At 37.6% G+C, this 23,592-nt stretch overlaps 1 protein-coding gene across 1 annotated transcript in view; it reads left to right on the top strand.

Annotated features, from left to right (window-relative positions):
* Positions 1–23,592, top strand: part of DPYD (dihydropyrimidine dehydrogenase) — a 364,617-nt gene that overhangs the window by 212,016 nt on the left and 129,009 nt on the right. Inside the window, exon 14 of the mRNA XM_075156366.1 lies at positions 9,231–9,395. Within this exon, the coding sequence (XP_075012467.1) occupies positions 9,231–9,395 (165 nt within the window). The remainder of the gene's footprint in view (positions 1–9,230; positions 9,396–23,592) is intronic.

Here is a 23,592-nt window from a genome sequence, read left to right as displayed (position 1 = left end):
GAGACCAATTACTGAACATTTTTCTCATCAGTCAGCTAAAGCAACCATTCATCAATTAGGTAGTTTACTATATCAAAACACTGAGATCTAAGAATCATACACTGCAAAAACAGATCCAAAAGTGAATGTCTGAATACAGATACAACTTTCTGTCAAGAACTGTAAGTCTGCTTCTCTCTTCTTCTATGGGTATAGTTTTTGACCACAGTGCAATTTGACAGCAGAAATTTAATCATGTCCTACTGCTTACACCTTTATCAGAAAACTGATAAAATGTGTGCTCACACTGAACATTAGCAAGAAATTTTTCAAATGTCCTTCAGGTTTTTTTTCCCTTTCTCTTCTCTCCCTCCCTTGCTTCCCTGTCTCTCCCAGAGAAAGTGATATAAAGCTGATGAGAATTTGGATCTGCTTTGAAAGCATCTTTTGTTCAAAGACTAATTTTAACCTTGTGATAAAGATTGCTTTTTGTATTCTCTTGAATGTGATATCTAGTAATTGTTTGTCAAGGCAAAGTGCTGTAGGACATAATACATTTTAAAAATGATCTTTTGTAATTACAGTACAAATGTCTTTACATTCTAATGTCTAGAAAACACGCAAATATGTCAAAAATAAGAAAAATACTAAATTTTGTTTTAATTTTAAAGCGTTATGGCTTCGTATTATGAAAAGCTTTTTTTTAAAAAAAAAGCTCAAGTGAACGTAGTTGTAAACAAAGACCAAAACTTCATTTTCTTGTAAAATATATAACTGAACTGGAAAATATATATTTATACATTTGACATAAACATTATAGTTACTCTTCCAGTTTTTTGTACTTTTATTATACTCATTACTTTTTTAGACTCATAATTTGTATTGCTTTTGTCTTGTATTTTAATCTCCTCATTTATTACTTTAGGGAGCTTTAGTTTATAAAATTAGGACTTCTAGTCAAACCATCATGTATGAATTAACAAAGATTGGGGGACTGCCGTTTTTTTAAGAAGGGCAGCAGACCAGTTTTATTTGACTTGCAATGGGGATGGGGTTGTCCCAAGATTATTCTGAGGTAAAGAGGGTAAACAAATTTTTTTTTATACTCTAATCTAGTAAGGTTATCTAAAGAGCTTGGGATTTTGCTATCTTAATCATAAGTTATCGGTAGTGATGGCCTACTGTCTGAAAATTGCATTAGTAAGAAAGGTGGTGTGCTAAGCAAGCAGCAATGATAAAAGCTTAGGTAGAAATTAAGTTCAATGTCTGTAAATTTTGAAGTTTCTCAAGCATTCTCATGGTTAAATCTTAAAGCACTAATGGGACAGTATAGAAAAACATCAAATACATGGTCACTAAACCTCTAACTTGTCATTTGTCTTTCACACAATACGAGTGCTTCAGCAGTTTTTCTCCAAAATCCTGATGCGTTGCTTTTTCCCTTATGGGGCTGCAGTCTTCTGTGCTAGCTTATTGATTTGGAAAGCTAGCTTGCTTGCTGGAGCTGTAGTGTTAAATTGGTTTAATAAACACAAATGGGGTAGTTTAATGTTGTAAAAACATTTATGAGGAAAGAGTCTATTTTTTTAAAAATAGTTTGCATAACTCAGCTTATTCAGTCTAGAAATAGAGTGGAATATTAAAGAAGATTTACAAGCTCTCTTTGTACTCCAGACTTTTGGGATATAAGATACGTACAGATTTGGGTACTTTCACCTTTGCAAACACATGACAAACAGCGTCAAAAGACAGATAAGAATATTTTTTGAAGTATCCTCTTCCCCTCTATAGCATACTAGATCTTGTATGTAAAAGCTGAAGAAGTGTAATTTATAAGTAACAGCAAGGATCTTTTTCAATATCTGTTCTGTACTAGGGGAGAGATCAGAACACTTATACTTTAAATCACCAATGTGAACAATCCTGGAAGGCTGAGGAAATAATAGATTTTTAAATTCAGTTCTTATTTTGGTGAGAGAACTTGAAAAATAATTATTTTATATCATTTTATCATTATATGCTATCTGTCTTCAAGAGAAGGAAAGCAGTGAAGAGGAAAGAGAGGGCTAGGTCTAGACTTCATTCACAAAAGCAATGAAAAAAAGGAGGTGTCTTTATGGTACTGAATTTCTCATATCTAGTGGTGGAGAGATTAGAGCAGTTTCTGCATGGTAGGATGTTCTGAGATAAGTTTTTCTGTCAAGGTGGTTGCAGTTTTTTAAAAATGCTCCCGTATTCACTGAGGGAAAGAGAAGGACAGAGCGAGGCAGTGACTTTCTGTGGTTTTGTACTCATATGCGAAGAATAAAGTCTGGCCTGTTCCCTCACTAAAATAAAATGCTAAATACAAGTGTTACAAATTTAATGGGCAGCATTGTGTGCAACATAACGGAGGTTTGTGCGCTGGAAGGTGCCAGTGGCTACATCAAACCTCCTCGGGCAGAAATCATAAGCAAATTTACTTGCCTTGCTCCATGAGCCAGTAAGTCTCACTATACGTTGTAAAAATCCTACTCTAGCAGATGAGGTCTTCATGGAAATTAATAGTTAACCTGCATGGTTGTACCTGATGGAATGGTTTTGTGGTTGTAGAGGTCCTTGCTGTGGATTTAGCTTCTTGTTAAAAGGAGCCTGACAAGCTCAGCTGGAAAAAATTCTAAGCCTGGGGAAATTCGGGAGAGCAAGTCAGTGCATTGGGCCTCAGAAGAGGAACCCTAGGGAGATGTCACGTGTCTGAGCTCTGGTGGGGGAGAGAAGGTGAGGAACAACTTGGAAAGGATGTATAGGAACAGTGCTGCATGAAGTGGTACTGTTGCTGCAGGTTTCACTTGCCTTTTGTGGATGGTTAAAACTCCAGAAGGGGTGATACTAGACACAGTCTGGCTAGACAGCTGAGTCACAGAAGAGGCAAATTGTCACAAGACCTTGAGTGAGAATTGGCAGGGAATTACGAGGACATAAGTCTGTGATGCCGTTCGTATCTATGAGGGTGTGCAAACAGCAGTGAGCCAGATTTCCAGAATGCTTTAACTACTGCGATATTAGGGAGAAAGGGGGACGTCTCCTCTTCCATATTTTTACATAGGTGAAAGTGTACATCAAGTTCTACTGTAATTAGCGGGAACTGTAGGGAAAACTGAATCTTGATGTTGGGGGGTTGATTAAAGCATTTAGAAAATAAGCTCTAAAAACATTTCACACATACTGGATTTTGAAATCTTTACCGCCTCTTCAATACATCTTTGAAAATCTGGGGAAAAGGAATACATCATAATTTGCTTAAATACCTGCTTTTTTCAGCTACTGTGTTTTGTTGTTCAAGTAAAGAAGAATATATTGAATATAGTAAAGTAGAAACTTACATTTGGGCTTTTTTTACATTGCAGTTTATTGTCTACTAACTTGAAATATGCTGGTTTGAGATGCTTGACTAAAATTACCTTAATAAGGTAATCTCTTCTTCACAAAGAGGCCAGTGTGACTGCCTTAGTGTTCGTATTGACATTTAGTAAGTAGTAACCCCGGGAATGTACAGATACTCCATTTGGCAAGTATAATGCCCTCCCTCCCTAGAAGAAAGAACGGTCAAATAAATTAACTTTGTAAAAAGTAGTAATCTGCTCATTGTGTTAAATCTTTTTCTCATATTAATGAAAAGAAACTGACAAAGGTCACTAATTCCTATCTGCTTTCATAAGTTGAAGATGAGAAAAGCTTAATTTGAAGTATGCAGTGACTTTCATTGACTTTGGGGGCCAATGCTGCAAGGCATGTTCTCTGTGTCTCATAGAAGCCTCTCAGAGTGAAGAAAACTCATGTTAACACTTGGTATAGTGTGATTAAATGTATTTTCAAAATCCCAAAATCTTATTTGAAACCTTAATTGTGCTGCAGATACTTACATTGCAGAACACCTGTACTTTCAGGAGTGAATACTTGTACAACAGGTTAATATATTAATTAAAGGTACAGTTAATTAATTTTCTTTCCATATCCCAAATATAAATGCCTATGTGTTCTCTTAAGCAATTTTGTTATTTCAGGTGTTCATTAAAATACCATTAGCTGTAATATTTTGGGAAAAATGGGCAAAAAAGAATGCTTCAAGCTCTGCAAATCAATAGAAACGCATCAGAGCTTTGATATGAAAAAGCATACAGATTTATCCTTTTGCTTCTTTTTTTTTATATTTGCCTAATGTAACTACATTAATTGAATAGGCATGAGGCTGTGGTACATACCTTTTGGGAGACTGTTTTAATATATTCCTGCAACTGACCTCTTTACACAACATTTTTCTCCAAAGATTTTTTTTTTAGTTTGTAGGAGACATGATTATGAAATAAAAATGTGAACCCAGTTAATGAAGAGCTGATGCCTTGATTCCCCTAAAACAATAACTCTGAGAGAGAGGTGAATGGCTTGATTCATTTCTACGGATCATTAACTTCCACGCCTACACATGACAACGTTAATATTCACAACGTGAATTATTTCACTGCTGATTAGTTTAAGAGAAACACACAATGAATGTGCTTATTGCATGATCTAACACTCTGCTGGACACCCCTTTTGGTCCCTTAAAATTCAAAATGTCCCTGCTGCCCAAACGTAAAGGTCTCTCTCTCTCAGCTTAAACAACATGGTTGTGTTTTTACAATACAAAAACCTGTGGCAATTACTAACTGCAAATGTGGACAGTGTGAAGCAAAATAACTTTTAGATTGAACAGTAAGGCATGGGCTGATGACTTGATTTGCACCTTTATTTAAATTTAACTGACTAAAAAGTGCTGAGTGTTTGGGCTTTATCTTTAAGATGTTGTCTCAAACCTCCCAGCCCATTAGACTTAAGCAGTTTAGAATTCAATGATCTGATTGCAGAGTTCAGGGATTATTAGAGCAAATGGGGTCTGATCAATGCCTCGGGTCTTTTTTTTTAAGTGTGTTAATTAATTAATCAACAGGAACAGAAATATATGTGTAATGCAAATCAACCCAGTCTCAAGATACCAGAATACCAGAATTGTTCATAAGCAGAAAAGGGGAATCCAAAAGCAGCAGGATATTGGTGCTTTTATCTGTGTAGCACCACTTTCTTAGGTGATGTCCTGAGCTAGATATATTTGAGGGATTGATATTATTGTTTCTGCTGTCCTCTCCTGGGGAAAAGAATCAGCTTTTAGGCAAAAGAAGAAATTCACTAACTGAAATATTCATGATTCACGGTTGGCCCTTGATTCCATTTGTTGTCACTGTTTCTCTTCGTTTGTATTAACTCCCTCAAACCAAGTTCTTTTGCTGTAATCTAGTACTGTATACGGTTTCCCTAATCCCCAAGTCTACATTAATTTACAAGATTTCTCTACAAAAAAACCTAATTTTCTATGGACTATTCTGTTTACCTTTGCCAATATTTTTTTTAGTAATTTCTCCCATAGTGAATTTTATCGTTTAGTGTGGTCAGATATAAGCTTTGTTCTCCCCTAGTTGCTCTTTATTAAAAGTCTTCTATCCTTGGTCTTCAGAGTACATGAAAGCTTTGTGCTATTTTTCCCAAGGACTGTTTATTGCTTCCATCACATGGGGAGGTAAGATACTTGATTCGTTTTGGAGTTTGGGGACATTCTCCTATTCCTGTATGCGGACCGCGACTTTCAACTGCATGTGGGGACCAGACCAACTCACCAGTCAGGTCATCTCTCCGTAGCAGTCAGCTTTTTTTAAACTCAAAAGAGTTTTTAGGTTCAAACCTTGAAGTGCTTCCTGCCAGGCTTCTTGCTCCAGTTCCATTGTGGCTGTTTATGCACACAACTATTTTTATTAACAACAAAAGGGTTGTGTGCATAGCTGGGATAAAAGGAAAAGCTGGGGTTTCAGAAAAGAAAAGAAATTATGAGTGCCAGCTTTTGGCGGACAATTCCTACAAACAGGGAAAATCAGTATTCAATTAAAACACCAGAAGTTGGTCTGTCACAAACCCCGTGAGCTGGAGCACTATGGCTATTTCAGCTGCTCTGACCTTACCTGCTGTTTTGGAGACAGCAGTAACAGTTGACCAGCCACCAGAATTGCCCATCTTAGTGAAAGAACCTGTGATACCATGTAAAATTCACTCCTATGACCAAAGGACGTGAAGTTGGCTAAGCACAGCCAATAGATCCTTTGCCTAACTCTCTCCCTGTTTAGCTTTCGTAGATGTGGCAGGAGACTGAAGAGGAAGATGATGGTAAGACAAGTTCTGTGTAGGTATTTCACACTCATCTCGGAGACAATTTTCGTTTCTGTCACTTGTGTGATTTTATTCTGTAGGTACATAGACAGATTCCTTGAATCATCACATAAGTTATAAATTCCATTTTGTTTCCATGAACTGTGAGCCTCCTTGTGTCTGGGGCTGTCATGTGCTAACAAGAGACAGGAGAGGTGCCAGCGTGTCAGTCATTACAGACTCTCTCCATCTAGCTTACTCTGAGCTAGGAGAGGCAAACGAGGAATGGGATCTTAAATAAGGACAGCGTATCCCTCTTGGGAGAAACCAAGACAAAGCAGCCAGGTGGTAATGTTTGGATTTCAAAGCCAGGAAGGATTTTTGGAAGCAGAAGCAGCTTGATCAGGAAAGATAAAGTGATGCATGGACACAGCGGAGGGGTCCTGTGACACAGAGGCAGGAGCCACCATTCAAAGGAGCAGCTGTCTGCGGTGGGGGATGGGAGGGGAAGGTCCCTGAGCACCAAAGGGGATCTCACAAAATCTCAAGGAAAAATCAAGAGTGAGGAAACGTAGGCAGAGAGATGTATGTGTGTTTACTGTTCCATGTGGCTCTGTGTATCTCTTGTGGTCATTAAAGTGAAGAGTGGCTGCTTTTGAGACAGTTTGCAAAGTCTGTGCATTACCTGATTCAACTTTGTGGGATCCTGGAGAGAGAAATTGTCACTCAGATGTCGGCTATGACTGAGCTCTGGGAAAGTGTGAGTCGAAGCCATGGGGATTTGGCAGCAGTCGCAGGGTCTAAACAGGGGTCTCTGTTCTTAGAAGAGAGAAGAGATTGCCGGGAGACCCAAGGCAGATACAAAAACTTCAGAGTGTTTTCACATGGAAGCAGACTGAGGCTTTGTGAGTGTCCCGCAAGAGGTATAATCTATGCTGTAATATCTCAGTCTTTGAATTCTTACCTGTAGTAAAATGAGAGAGGCTGGAAGAACAATAAAACACGCACATAGTAAGATAACAAACAGTACGAGAGGTGGCTCCAAGCATTGTCTGGCATATGCACGTACACAAGCTGCCACAAAATGGAAATCATACCACGTGATTCTTACCATAATTTGCACTGAACCCAAGAATAATAATTCCCACCAACAGACAGGCTGTTAGGTCACGCTTAGTGCCATGCTACTGTAGCTACATAGCTTCTGACTGGTTTGGAGCATGCAAAAAGGAAGCTCATGGTCACTTGCAGCAGGGCGAAAGTCACTTGATCTGTTGGCAAATGACCATGTGCCCCCTGTGCTCGCAGGAGTAAGGTCATGTTGCTGGCGTTTAAGTCATTGACTTTGCATATTGTATCACGCTGGATGATGTGTTAGTACTGGCCTGTATATATGAATAGCTTCCTGGGATGAAGTCAAAGCACAAGCTCCCGTGAGGCAATTTAAAAGGAGTGGAACGCTCAAGAGGATAATGCGAAGCAAACTGATGTAAATGGTTCTTCTGCATAAACTGCAGTTTTTGTAATTTGTTTTGGGAGTGAGGGGAGTGTACTTTGCTGGTTGGTTTTGATTTTCATAAGTTCGTAAAATGTTCTGAATTATTTTTTTCTGAAAATATAACTTAATTGTTGAGAGGGAGGTGAAGCTTTTGTGATAAAGGGAAAATTTTATAATAGGAAAATTATTGTGATGTCCATGTTCCAGACTTATTAGGCCTGAAAATAGATGAACTGGGGAGATTACTTTGTATGATTTCTACATAGGTAAATGGATATATAATTATCTATCAGTATAAAATATTAGTGCATATTTTCTGTATCATAAGTAGTTCAACTTTATAAGCAAATGAAGATTACCTCAAATTTACATACAATGTGAAGAAAAGTCCCTTTATCCTCTGTAACTGCAGCATTTGGCAGATTCAGGAATAAATAATCTTTTGTGGCAAGGGTATGCCTTATCAAACATATGCAGATCAGTGCTAATTAATGCTAATTAAGGTTTCCTGTCTATCTAGTTGGAAAAACGTCCAAATGTTATGAAATCCAGTTAGTATGCCTATTACCCTAATTGTTTTATACGGGATGATTCTTAATTAAAATATGTAAATTGACCTTAATTGCAATATACTAATGGAGGTTCATGTTATCTCACTAAAAATGACAAGATGGTGAGGAGGGGTACTTAAACAAATAATTCTGATAAATTTGTAAATAAATGACCTTTACTCAAAATTATTTTTAATTGGAAATTGGCAAAAGGAACATTTTGCCATCTATGTTTCTCTTTAGTTTTAAATAATGTCAGAATTTATAGTTCTTTGTTAATATAGATACGGTGACATTGCAGCTTAATTAAGACTACTAAACAAGTCAACATTTTATGTGTTTGCTGTATGTTTCAAAATTGTTTGCTAACCTCATGTTGACCTTCAGAAATGTCGTGCTTTACAATATTGATCTTAATTTTCAGTATTTTTGGTTTTATTTTTTGATTTTGATCTCTCTTAATCATATAATTTCATTTGTGAAGTTTGGTACACTGGTATGCTTTTGCTGGTGACTGGACCTGTGACCCTGACTTTTCATCGGAGAGGCAGCTTTGCAGCACCGCTTTGCACTTCACCTGTTAGCGTAGGACGTGGACTTTGATCATCTTTGGGGAGGATAGTTCACATGTATGCTGTTACGTGACTGAGGCCTACACAGGTTTTTACACAAAGTCTTGTACGCCCTCTACCCAACACAAAAGCATTATTTAAATTATGTTTTGTATGGCAGTTTATAGGTGCCCCACATTGCCATTTTCTTGATAGTTACCATACCATTTCACACACACAGCAAACGTTTTTCTCCTCTGATGTAGAGAATCTAATTAGAGAATCTGCTAATTTAAAGAACTGGCCTATTGTAGTTTTTACTCATAACATTTAGTACATTTTATAAACACCTGATACGTTTCAGTTTATGTCATGTCATAGACGTCATTGATATGTGCCTCACTTTAGAAAGTCAATCTGAAAGGTTTCACTGTTTTGCAGGATATTGTAACCAATGTTTCTCCGAGGATTGTGCGTGGAATTACTTCAGGTCCTATATATGGCCCAGGCCAAGGCTCTTTTCTGAACATTGAACTGATCAGTGAGAAAACAGCAGCATATTGGTGTAAAAGTATTGCTGAACTGAAGGCTGACTTTCCAAATCACGTAAGTACCACTCAGTCATAAAGATGTAATATACATATTTAGAATCTCCAGTTTATAGATCTGTGAAAACTCACCTATTTAATATTTATTAAATAGAATGTCAATTGCTTTATTGACATACAAGTATGTTATTAAAAACCAGAAAAGTCCATCCAAATAATCTTTATGACAGAAAATTCTGTGAAATGACTGTTACACAAACAGAGAACGGTCATGATTTTTTAGCTAGGCTGATGTTTACATTCAAATAGATAATATAAAGGGAAAGAGTTGATCCCAGCGTGGATGCTTGTCAGTTCTGCTGTGAATAATTTTGCATTTCAGATCATATTTAAAGATGTAACTTACAATAATAATTTTCATTGTGAATTGAATTTGATTATAAAAGGAATCTTTGTTCTTTTCATTCTTAATCCAAATGTGAAAGATACTTCTAATATTTTTATAAGCAATTGGCTGCTTTAGGAGAAAAAAAACAATACTGACTTAAAGTTAACTTCACTGCCCGGATAGAGTTTTGTTAGAGCCTTCTTGGCTGTCGGGAATATCTGTCTAGAAGGTAATGATCAAAGTTGGGAGCAATGACGCCAGCTAGCTGGCATAAATGGTTTTCAGCTACTCTTCTAGTGAATAAGAACGACGAGGTGGAAAGTAAAATTCACCTCAATCATTATCTCGAATGGATAGAGGTAGAAATCCCAGAGCTTACATATCTTCTGTCTTGAAGTTATTACCTCCATGGTTCAACTATGAACAAAATAAGTGAACGTTCCTGAATATATTATGGCATGAAGACAATCATTTTTTTTCCTTATTCCTGGAGTTTAAATGTACACATCGGCAAGTATAAAAGTGTTTAAACACATTGTATTGATAGTAAAAGTTAAGTGCTGCATGTTTAATATCCTACTTCACTACGGATAGACTGTGTGTTGGTTTGCTGAGGTTCATGTCACTTTTTTTGTGACTGGGCTTCATCATGGTGAAAGTGTGAACCAAAAGACAATATTGTAATTCTTTGATTTTGATTTTAACATCCTTTGTCAAAGTCTTGGATATTGCATGCAGGCAGGCTGTTGGCCAGTTCTGCTGTGGGAATGGTCTCCCATTGCAGTCTTCACCAAAAATCTATTGCGACATTTTGTGCTTGAGACCAAACCCTTCTCTTCTGTGATGAAAAGCGCTAGCAACAATTTCAAAAGGAAAATTTGAATTTTCTGAGACCTAGCTTCTTGTGTGGGATGAAGAAGTCCCACTCTTCCATAGTTCCCGGGGTGAGCATCTTCTGATCATCCCTCACTATGTGAGTTACTACTTCGAGAATGTGAATTCAGCTCCTGCACGTTGGCTGTGGCTGCTGCTGTGGCATCTTTGAGGTTGTTAATGCCTGCATGGACAGGGGGGAACCAGCACCAGCAGTAGACCTTGGCTTTGCTCACAGGGATTTTTAAAACGTGCCCATGAACTCATCTAAGAACTGTCATAATTATAATGGTAAATTTGTTGCTAACTGAAAACAGATTTTTGTTCACTGAGTAGAAATCTCTTGGTGCTTAATTTGAAATACTCTGTATAATTAGAGCTTGCAGAATTTTTTTTTCCCCCAATTCCTATTCACTCCTCTAGAAAGGCTTTTTAAACTTCATGTGTTTTGGGGGAGTTTATTAAAACCAAAACCAGTTTCTGAGAACTGTTTGGGTGAACTTAATTAACAAGCAAAGAATGACATTTTCTGCTCAAATGAAAGCCAAACAGAGATGAGGATACAAGTGATTACAGTAAAAAAACTTACCTTGCTACAGTAAATATTAAAAATAAAGCAAAATTTATACATAGTTACTTTTGCTATGTAATACAAGTAATTTAAGGTAAGATTTATCTTACAGATGAAAAGGATATGAGCAAAATAGCTACCTCACTAGAAGATGATCCTACAACAGCATCCTATCTCGTGCCATTAGGAAGAAGTGAACCATAATGCAAAAAGAGCAGCTAAATTCCCCCAACGAAGCCTAGGATTTAAACTAAATTTTGCAAGGGGTTGTGCAAAAGAGGACCACCAGGCACAGCTCAGTGGATAATGTTGCCTCTATAGATCAGGAACTAGCATCACCCTTGTGCTGTCTTCACCCCTGTAGTGTGTGGCCTCATTCTTTGGCTCTTCTGACTCCTGATTCTTGCTTGTAGCTTGCAATTACCTCTGACTGGCAGTCCTTCCCAGTCTTCTCTTCTATTAGCTTCTCCCTTCAACCCTGAATCCACTTCAAGTGGACTAGGGCAAAAGCTGCTACCAGCAGAAACTTGCTTCAACGCCACCGGCAGTGAATTAAATATTTGTAAGGGTCCAAGCAGAGAAGAAAGCAGAAAAAGAAAGTGTCTGGATTTTGAATGTTTGCTTGTGAAGTATCATCAAAATCTTTGCTGTTTCAATTTGGGATTTTTTTTAATTGAGTTAATTTAATATTACTATTACTGTTTTTTTCAGAAAACACACACACACAAAAAGAAATTAGATGGGATGCACAGTACAGGCCCAAGATGATTTTTTTAAATTTTTTTTTTTTTTTTAAATCAGGTGCTTCTTGGTTAAAATGATTTGCAGTTAAAAATGGGATTGCTTTCCTTCTGGTACTTCAGACATCTCAGTAAGATGTTACTTCAGCAACTTGGCTGAGACCATTTAAAACATATGGTATTATTCAGCGTTGTTTATTGTTAAATTTTCAAAGGACGCAGTTTTAAAAACGCTGTGTCCGCTGCTTTCCTATATAGCAAGAAAATATCCTTTCAGTCAGAGAGCTGTGAAAGTGAGAAGAAAATTGGTCTGTTTGTATTTGTTGTCGTTTTTTTACTTTCCCAGATATTGTAGTTTTACTTATTTATATTGACCTGTCTTTGTGATATCCAAACATCTTCCTTACATGCTTAACTAAGGGGTTTTTTTATGAGAGTCTATTAAGTATTTATATTTTTCTGTCTTATAGCCACACATAGCATCTGATACCATAGAATTTATCATTCTTTGCAATTATTAATAAGGAAAAAATGGATTTTTTATGTTCTTTAGTAGTAGAGACTGAGAACTTGACAGTGAGAAAAGATGAAACAATTATTTTATTAATTTCATAGTCTTAAGTGTAATATTAAAATATTCCTTCTGAATTAGTATAAAGCTGACACCTTATTGGCAAATTTTGCACCCCTAGTCCCCCAAAAAAGGTTGTTTGTAAAGTGCTATATTAATCTAAGACTTAAGAAAAAAGTGAAAGAAAAATACCAATAATCAGAATTTTCAGATTGAAATGTAATTATTACTTGTTTGAGAGGAATGACTACTGAAACCATAATCATAGTCTGGTAGCCTGTCTCTTTACTCCCTGCTATAGAGGGACATTTTGGGCCAAGGCCAATAAAAGCTGTTCCTGTGTAATACAAATATTATCTCAACATCATAATGAGAAATAGGAAAACTCTCCCTTTCTAAGGCCTGCTTAGACTGGTTTGAAATGGCAAAGGGGAGATTTGGAGGTGGGGAGTGAATGAGTGGCTTAGGGTGGGGGCTTAGCTTCTGACCAGGGTCAACCCACCACAGATGGAAAATGCATAAAGTTGTCAGTTCGTGTGGAAAAGATTAGACCATAATTTGGACGTGCAATATTTGAAGTGCTTTAGATAATGGGGCAAAAGAACTAACACTAATGCCACAACATGTCCTAGTTTCATATTTTATTTACCAAGAAGATACCTGATTATAAGGTGTATTGATGTACTTTTCAGCCAAAATGTGGCTGAGAAAACGGCGTTTTATGGTATATTCAAGAAATTAGTTTACTTAAGAAATATGAATTTGGCCAAGTAGAACTCACCTAATGACATGATCAGGAATGAAAACTGTGCAAAAACCAAAAAATTTCACTTTTACTTTAGCAAAAGTCTACAAACTATAATCAGTAGAAAGTGGCTGAGAAAGTTGAAAAGAAAATTGTAAAACCTTGGAAGAGAACTTACTGCTGAAATTTTATATTCACATATTTGACATTAGCTACAATATGGCCATTATCTGTGCTGGGAACTGCGAATACTGGTAGTGGCAGTACCTCTTCGTGTGCCAGCAAAACAAGAGCTGTGTGCACAGTGAAGCTGGCAATCGTGCGAATCATTTTTGGTGATTGCGAGGGAATGGGATATATTGGTGGTAGCACTTGTTTCATCAGAAAAAGCATTTCATCAAAACAGCATGCTGCTGTTCCTCATCAAAACCTTTTGCTTGCCATAGCTCAGCCTTTTCATTTGAGTTGGTAAATCGCCTACTTAGACAGACGTTTGTTCTTCCAGCTTCATAAGCATGTCTGTATATTTACACTACCTAGTAGTTGGGCAAATATTTCAAGGTTTTCTATTACCCTGAAACCTCTTTAGCATCTGCACTGGGGAGAACAAGCTTGAGAAGAGCAAAGTTTGAAAGAGGTAAAACACTTCTCTACAGGAAAACGTGAACTGAGGGTTCAGTAAGAAGGTGATGGGCACAGTTGCCAGGTAGTCTTTCTCCACCTTCCCAAAACCGTAATTGGTGCCCTGTAGATGATAAAAAAGTAAGCAAATCCATGAAAAACCTCAATATGCAAATTAGTTTGGGTCTGAGCACGTGCAGGAGGTCACAGCAGTACAGATAAAGGGCTTTGAAAGGACACCGAATGAAAGAAAATAGATTGCAGGGGAAATGTTATTCCCTACAGGGCCAACAGAAGTCCATCGCAAACAAGCAAATGTCTGAGAAATTTGTACTGCAAGGAAGAACTGGGATCTTGAAAGAAAATGCCAAATTTAATATTTTTCAGTATTGCTATATTAGTATACTGAAGTCTTAAAAGTAACTTTTTGGCCTCATTACTGAACAGAAATGAGTTTGGGCTGATATATGACTCTAATGTACATGGGATACCATATTGTCAGCTGTGACACTGATTCTGTGATTCAGATATCAGTGTCGTGACGTGTTGAATTGAGAAACCTCTTCTGCTAGAAACATTAAGTGCTCTTGGACCCTAAAACTAAGCTGAAAACTCTTGCCTTCTTAATGTTTGCTCTGCTGCTTGCAGAATGTTGCTGACAGTCTCTCTGACAGTTACTCAGCAGAGAGCAGCTTTTCAAGGCTTGAAACTGTTACAGATATATTTTTGCTCAACGTTTTGTTCAGAATGTCCCAGGAACACCTGTCGGGAGTAGCCATGCTAGAGAGCATGTGAGAACAGATCACTGGATCCCAGGCTGATAACAGACTTCTTTGTAGCATTGGTTTTTGAGGTTTTTTTAACGTTTTTAAATCTCCTGGAATGGTGTAATTAGTTTTTTATATTATGCAGGTTTTTTCTACCATAGAGGTAAAAAATAGGGCAGCCAGTTTTGTTTGGTTTTGGTATTTGGGGGGTTTTTTGGGGGGTTGTTTTGTTTTGTTTTTTAAATTTAGTAACAAAACCAGATTTGTTTTAATTCTACTCTGTGAGGGCAGCAGGAAATGAGGGGTTACAGAGCAAGAAAAATACAATTGAACAGGCATAAGGGAATGCCTTGCTCCTGTAAATAACTTTTGGTGCAGGAAAATGCAATGTTCAAAAAGATTTCCTGAAGTTATAAGATTAATAGAAATAGATTTGCAACTGCGTTAGTTTTGGATGGTTTACATGGAGAGGTTTGATTAGTTTGCCGAAGTGATCCCTGAAGTGGGGTCCTACACATCAAGCTTATCTGTAGGACCAACTCTGGTTTTAATAGCAGGTTTCATCTACAGACTGTGAACAACATTTGTATATTTATATAAACTTTTCCCTCTCTAAGTCTGCACTAATAGTAGACCTTGTAATCTGATTACTGAGAGGAATTGACCAAAATATCTAAAATTGCTGTAGATCTCCTTTGAGACTTAAAAGTAAGGGACATTACGTGGAAGACTTTTTTAAGATATAGAGGAATCATAAACTTCACAGCTTTACTGTGAGGAAAAGATCAAAGTTGGCTTTCTCACTAGATGTATTAAGAATAATTTGTGTGTTTTTGCAGGCTTTATTATAGCTTTTATTTTTGATGCGTGTTCAGAGTTTTGTGGGATGTTGTGTAGAGTACATAGTATTTATTTCGAGATACCAGTCACTGACTTGATTCAGATTATAAAAGGTAATAGTTTGTTTTACCATTTGGGTTTCAAATATTAAATACTTTGGAATTTGGAATAGCATTTGTAATACAGGTAATTAGGTGAAGTGAAAGGCAGAACCTTCGTCTTCATCTTTGCAGGAGTCACGTTCAGAAGAAGTGAAGATCAAATTGTCAGCCAGCTGCTCTCCATAGATGCCTGCTTTTCCTAGGGCTAGTATAGATAGCTTTGCCTTTCCATCACAAAGAAATATTTTATACTCCAAATACCTACTGAGGTGTGCATCCACATGATAAGTCACAGACATCTTGGCAAGCCACAACACCTACAAACTTGGAATAAAACATTTCTAAAGAACCAGGTAGGGCTGTGCCCATGTGGACCTCATTTGATACCAACAGCACCCACTGTATTGTGGACCTGAATGGGGAGGTACACACCATGCATCCTCAGGCCTATCAGAGGACCCTTGCTGGAAGCCCAGATACTTTTCCACATGAACTGAGAATGATGGAGCACAAGGGGAGGGAGCCACAAGCCGGGCTGCTCAGAAGCTTGCACACTGCGTATCATGGAAGTGCCCAGCAGCGCAGAACAGCTACCTGGGTTCCCTTATCTGAATTTCAGATCCACAAATCACATTAAAAAACTCCAGAAGTTGTTATTGCTGCCGCTTAAACTTCCCAAAGCCAGCCGTCATGGATGCTTGGTAGGAGGTGAAAAAACCCACACAGCAGTTGTTAAATTCACCATATGGAAAAGATCCCTTTCACTACAGAAAACTGGCAGTAGGCCTAGTCCCTTAACATCAGAGGAAATCCTAGCTGAAAAGGGAGGATGAGGTTGGAATAAGGCACTCATACTGGTTCCCTCACCCAGGAACTAAACCACTTGGCCCTAGCCAGTGTGGAGAGCAAGAATGGCCAAGACTCCTCAATTTCCAATGACTGTTGTGCTGGGAAGAAAGGAAGAGACCTTGGAACATGGAGCATATGATCACCTTCCCTTTTTCTCTTCATCCTTCACCACAACGAAAAGGGAGGATGAAAAACAGTACAGAAAGATGCTTCCTAGAAAAGAGAGAGAAGAGAGCTGACATGAAAGAAGAGCAGACGCATTATCAGCGTACCTCCGCCTGTTCCAGGGGAGCTTCCACTCTCCCCCATCCTGAGGGTGTCCTGGTTCAGCTCTTCATGACCTAGCAGAATGCATTTTCCTCTGTGCAGTCTAAGGAGGACTTCAACAAGAACTCTGATTTACACGGTGGATTTACACCAGAAGTGCCCGTCCGTTTCTGTAAGCACAGCAGTTTCTATTTGTAAGAGTAAGTGAACAAAACCAGAGGCTAGTAACAGAAATGTTGATGTATTGAGTCTTTGAGATCACATTTTCTTATAAAGAAGGAAGTTTTCTGGGAAAGTCTCTTCCACAAGGCATAAAAAATGCTCAAGCCTCATATGACCTAAATATTAATAGAGATGGGACTGAGCTACAAAATATGGTGCTGTAAATTTTCACTTCTGGAGACTTAGGTGTTAGTAAATAAAAATGAGAAAATACAGGAAAATTCTCATCTATCATCAGCATTTTTTGATAGTAGTGTTGGCTATAGCAGATCTGCTTGAGGCTTGAAAAGTAGCAGAGAATTGGCACGTGGTCAATGTAACACCTCTTTTCTGGGAGAGGTCAGGGGAACTACAGACCTTAAATCCTTGTATGCAAATTGGTAGAAGCTCTTCTAAAAAAAAAAATTAGTAAAAAGGGAAAAAAACAATGAACAAAAAGAGTAAGGAAACCCCTTGTGTAGTATGCCATGCCTTAAAAAATGTTCCTTGAAGACATCAAGAGATTCAGCCGATAAAGTGAGCTTGAGTTTCCAAAAGCGTTTCATAGGGTACCTCACTGAAGGATTTGAAAGAAATTAAGTCGCCTTAAGATTAGAGGGAAGAAACCCACATGAATAAATAACTAGTTAAACAAGGAAACAATGTTAAGCAATAAATACTCAATTCTCATAGCGGATAGAGAGCTCCAGTAAAATTCCCTAGGGATCTGTGCTGTGTTCTGTGCTGTTTAAAATGTTTATCTGGAAAAGAGAGAGAATTTCAAGAATATAAACTTTGCTGGTAATGGTAAGTATTGTAGGGAGATAAAGATGAGAGCTGACTATAAAGGGTTGTGAAGGATCTTGCATTACTGAGTGACTGGCCAATGAACTGCCAGATAAAACTAAATGAAGATAAATGTAGTATGCACATGGGATAAAACAGCACTAAATTTGTATATACAGTGATTGATTCTAAGCTAACCATACTAGGGTTACAGTAGAAAGCATCATGAAAATCTCAGCTTAATGCTGAATAGCATTGAAATAAAGCTTATCAAACAGAATTTCTGGGAAAGGAAGAGAGAACAAAGCAAAACCCATCATTATGCCAGCGTATTGATTCTTTTTTTTTTTGCACATTTTGAATACACTGTGCAGTTCAGATTTTTCTGTCTCAGCAAGGATGCAGCTGGATTGGAACCAGAAGGGTGATAGGTGGAAATGAACAGTTGGAGACACTTTACCACATGCCACTGTGGCTGTGGAGCTCATTCTCACAGGGCATTGCCGGTGCCAGAGATACATACGGGTTGAGAAAGAACCGACTGGAAAAATTATTTGGAGAAGGCTATGGGAATTCCTGTGCCACAGATTTCTTAAATGCTGGCAGAGTTTTCTAGGGAACCGTTACTCTAAGCCCTAGAGAGCTGCTGCTGGTGTGTGTCGGAGAAGGGCTACTGAGCTACGTAACCCATTCCTACGGGTTTACATTGTTGATGCACAAAGAAGAGCTGTTAGATTTGTACCCAGGATCGGAAACCCTCTCCTGCCTCCCAGTCCTGTCTCAACCTTTGGATCATTGTGCCTGCATTACATTTTGACAACCTGATTAGCATGTAACTACATTACTTGAACTCAAGCTGAGATGAAGATATATTTTGTACTAGTTTGAAATTATGTGCTAAGGGTTTTGTAATTCAAGTGCTGTCTTCAATTTACTAAGATTTGAAAGGCTGCATTTCCAGAGGGTTACTACGGATGATCCTACATATAGAAACACAGGAAAGTCTACTAAAAATTTACCCAGAGACAATGTCTGTTCATGCATGTTCAAATGATCATGCAGTACATGTCATGCTAATGGGTCCCAACTGCTACAATATTAATTCCGGGAGTTTTGTTATTATTAATTTTTTAAGAATATGGTTATTAACCTGGCAAAGAGGAGGAAACACACACTCTGGCCATCAATTTGAGGGAATTTTGTTTTAATAAAGCACACATCTTTTGCTGGAAACTGCAATTTGTAACTGAAAATAGAACCACATGGTAAATTCAGTGAGATTTTTACAATCAATCTATGATTCAAATGTACATGTTTGTGGTGACAAATTAGGACCTTGAGGAGAAATGTGAGAAAAACTTTTATGTTTTGCACTTGGAAACTACAGCTTTGTTGAGAAACTTGTCAAACTAGTTTAGTGCAGAACTGTACTTTTTTCCTATGCCATGACTTATTTTGTTTGTTTTACTTTCACAGCTAAGGTTTGACAAATAGTAAGCAGTTCAGTAAGGCAGAGGATTATTTGTACATACGCTAAGAATATCCTTTTGATTTGGAGAGTGAGTTATTGATCCCTGCAAGAAAAGAACAATTTTCACAGTTTTGTGAGGGCTATAAGCGCGTCTTTAAAACTTTAGCCTTAGGGTAAGAACTAGGAGAAAATTAAAGCAGTTTCTGAAATACTTCACCAACCATCTCCTAGAAAATGACCCAATCTGCTTGATTATTGGAAAAGACAAACTCCTTAATGGCTAGCATCAGCTGAAGCTGGTTCAGGATGTGCTTTGGCTGTTGCTGCTAAAAATTCCTTTTTTGAAGAGAGGTGTGAATGGTCATTAAGCAGGAGTATCAACAAAGGAAATGCACTAAACATAAAGACAGTGTCTTTAAAGATATTTCTAGAATGTAATTCTGCTGACAGTGACATGAAGAGTTGCGTATTTTTGTTCATCTGATTAAGGCTTGAATTTCCTTTTATTTTTCTATGCAGACTATTATTTAGAGAGAAAAGAAAAGCTCTTAAAATCCCCAACTGTTTTCTCAGTTTGGTAAGTTACTGTGTGCACAATAGAGTGCTGCAAAATGATCTGTGAAATCTGGCTGGGTATGAGGCAGAGCATTCATTCTTTCTAGAAATGTCTTCCGTAAACTGCAACAAAGGAAATTGCATCATGCGTTAAAAAAAACTGTACACTAAGATGTCCATTTCACCTCCCCCAATCTGTGCTTAAAATAGTAATAACAACCTTGGTGCAGGGCATTTCCTGGTGATTAATAACTGGCCAGGGTTAATGGGCCTCAGCAGTGCCTCGGGCCATCAACTCCTCCCAGCCAGTCATTACTCCCTGGGAAATGCCCTTTTCTGGGTAGTTATTGTTTTAATGTTAGGATGTAGAAGTTGCCATTGGATGGGGAGAAAACGACCTTGTGGCAATGTTAAAAAATAAACTCCCAAATGGCAAAATTTTAAAATTATTAATAGTCAATGATCCATCAAAATTTAAAGTTTGTAAGAATGACGAAATTCTGCTAGCCTTATTACCTGTGCAAAACATTTATCCCCCAAATACTTCTCCCCAATTTCCATTTCATGTTTGTCATATGCAGTTGGGTAAATTACAAAATTTGATCTTTTAAAATGCACAGTGGCTTTGACATTCATTTATACTGGCTGTGATATGTTTTAGTCCTTTATGAGGCGCTGAGTGTATGATTTAGATAATTCTGCTTTTTCTCTTTTATGTAATGTATATTACAATAACAAGAAGAAAGCAAATTTATACCTGATGAAAGTAGTAAGTGTATGCTGTTCCTGTAGCCCATATTCTGCACTTAATTTCTGTGATGTGGTTTACATTTTAGGCATTCTGCTAGAGCTCTAATGAAGAAAAATACGAAGGCTAGGTCTATATTTAAAAGTCTTGCTCACATACTTATGTAGGCTAGGAATACTAAAAATAAAATCGCATCTAACTGCTGTCCTGGCAGAACCCTAGTGTAGATGCAGTTATACCATCAAACAGTTTATTTTTGTTCAGGAGCAAGTCAAGAGTTTACTTTACTGATATGAACTCCGTCAATAGTAGGAGAGCTGGCTCTACGCAGACATGTTCCAGCTTAGACAAGGAAGGCAGCGGCACATGCTTGAATTTATCACAATTGGAGCCAGCTCTTCAGTCTGATTGACAGCAGCTGGACTATATCCCAGCCTCATGTGCTTTCTGGGGAGAGGGGCTATGGAAAGATCTCAAATTCAGAGCAAAACGTGGGAATAAAGTGTTCCAAGATGGTTTTTTTCCTTATCCACTGAGAGGAACATGTAGATTAACAGAATTCTTAGTGGGCTCTGAACTGATCTTAATCTACACACTCAACACTGCTGATAGCTTCTGAACTTTTTATGCACATTGAGTTTAAGAACTATGATCACTTACATAGTCTTCTTCACCAAACTTCTCATATCTGTCACATTTCCATATTCGAGATCTCAGTTCATCCTGCTTTTATAAATTCCTTTTTTATGTTCTGGTTGAAACTAATGAACTGTACTTGCTATTAATGTTAAGTAACAACTGCTAAACATGCAAAATTAGGTAGCCAGCGGGACCCAAAAAGCAAAACTCTTTCTCTCTTCATATAGTATTAGTCTGATATACTGTTACGTGAACACAGACAGGCCAACAAATTACCATGGGATAGCAAATTGCTGTGTGTCAGTATGGTAACTACCCGTGTGCATCTTTCTAACTTGCAGCAAATACAAGCTAATTCAAGTTAATATGAATTTCTTTAATTTTGGATGTAGCAAACTGGATGTACCTTATGTTTTATGGCGTTTGAAAGAGCACTGAAGCAGTCGATTGCTGCAGATGTGCCGATTGCTGGTGACTCGTTAATCAGCAGTAACTTGTTTGTGCGTCTAAACCTTGTGTGCATATCTAGTGGAGATGGTATATTCTTTTAATTGTTAAAGGATAAATGTGACAGTAAGTACTTATTTTCTGAACACTTAAACCCAAATAAATATTTTAAAGGCTCCTTTAAAGGAGACCTAAATACATCCTTTGTTATGAGCCACGTAAGTTGAATGTAAGCTCTAAGAAACAAAGAAAGTACTTTTCTGTCGTATTTCCTGTTGCTGCACCTCTCAGTCTCACAACTCCCAGGAAGAATGCTTTTTTGCTGGTTTATTTTCACATCTTTCTCATATTTTTTAAGCTCAGGGTTTCATTTCAAGGTTTTTTTCTTTTTAATTCTCTTTATGATTAACATTTTTGTTATAAAATTGTAGTTATGTTGATTGTTTCTGTCTATACATAACAGCTAGTTAAGGTCTTATGTTTGGAAAAAAATTATATTGAAGCACTATTCCTAAATTTCAGGGTAGCATTTCTAAAAATCTGTGGTGCTTTTCTTGCAGTGTAAGAATCTGATAGATTTACTCTTAGCCACAACTGTTCTTGGCCACCTAGCCATTTATGAGAGATATGCCTCCATATTAAAATCTGAATACACTTGCAGAATGTTTCATTTAAGTTAACTACAGCTCAGGTGAGAGTATCTAGAGGTTGTGTGAATTTTATAGGTACCCCAAATTCTTGCCTATGAGCAGTATGTGCATCTCAACGTAAAGGGTGGGCATTAAAAATGGATGTAAGTCACATTTGCATTCTCTTAATGTTGTACTGTCGGCACCCCTCTGGTTCTTAGAAGGGCTTCTGCCTTTGATTCTGCCAGAGGCATCCACGTTTCACCTGATTTATTTCCAGTTTATCTTTTTGGGAGCACACACATACTCACTGCTGGGTCATTGATAAAATCTCTCTAACATTAGATGGTAATTGGTCTTACAGTGCTTTCATTGTATGAGACTATAATCCTATAGACTCTTCAATGCATTTTAATTTTGAAATGTCCGATCACATAGCAGTATGCTGAACAAGTTAGATAACAATTTTATTAAACATCCAAATATTTAGTGAAAATAGTAAGGCCTCTTTCAGTTTCTCAGCATCTTCAGATAAGCCTCCCTAAAAGATGAAGAGGTGGGTGGAACTGGCAGTTGAGGAGGAAAGATTAGTCAGAAGGTAGCTGCCAACTTCCAGCCCTTAATTTTGTATCTTCTTTGCTGCTGGAGTGTAGCCAAAAAACTACTTGGGTCATCAGAGATAACAGCTAGCTACTTAAGTAAATTATAATGTCTGCATATATAAAAAAAAAAGGCTACCCACTCATGAGATTTTCTGATCATATCTCAGATGGGAGCACTGAAGACCTGCCATCATGAGGTTCGGTGCATAGTGGCACTGTTTGCTGAATTTTTCGCCCAGCTACGAGATACCAGGGGATAATAGGAAGGGTATATGAAGAGATCAAGTTCAACAGAAAACATGGATTTTCATCTTCCCGTCTTGAAAAGTTCTGTGTCTGACAGAAAGTAGAGTTTCTTTCTTTGCTAAGGGACGATTTTAATATAATTTTCATTATAGAAATATTTATATATGAAACATCTTTTTCAAATGAAAATATTTCTTTATTTTTAGAAGTTTTTGTATAGTCCACAAAGCATGTTTCTTGCTTGCCTCACTTTCTTATCTTCTCTCTTCTCCCTTTTAAAAATTCCTAAAATATATTACTGGCAAGAAGCTATTGAGTGCTAATTTATTGCTAATCATTTGAAAAGCACAACAAGAATTAATTTTGTATAAGAAATGCTACTGTTGATACAGGTTTATTGTTAAATGAGCCTAGGGCTCCCATTAACATGGGCCTAACAAGAAACAGTGGTCTTCCACCAGGTCAGGAGCACTCTTGTTCGTTTGGAGAGGAGCAAGCTGGGTAGGAATCAATGAATGTGTGTGAGTGCATCTGGTATTTGGCTTCTTGCAGTTTGAGATTTGTGCATTGTGTGCGAGGGAGGTGGATGGCATGTGGT

Source organism: Calonectris borealis, chromosome 8 (genome assembly GCF_964195595.1).
Source record: "Calonectris borealis chromosome 8, bCalBor7.hap1.2, whole genome shotgun sequence".
Lineage (NCBI taxonomy): Eukaryota > Metazoa > Chordata > Aves > Procellariiformes > Procellariidae > Calonectris > Calonectris borealis.
This window is presented reverse-complemented; position numbering and strand designations above follow the sequence as displayed.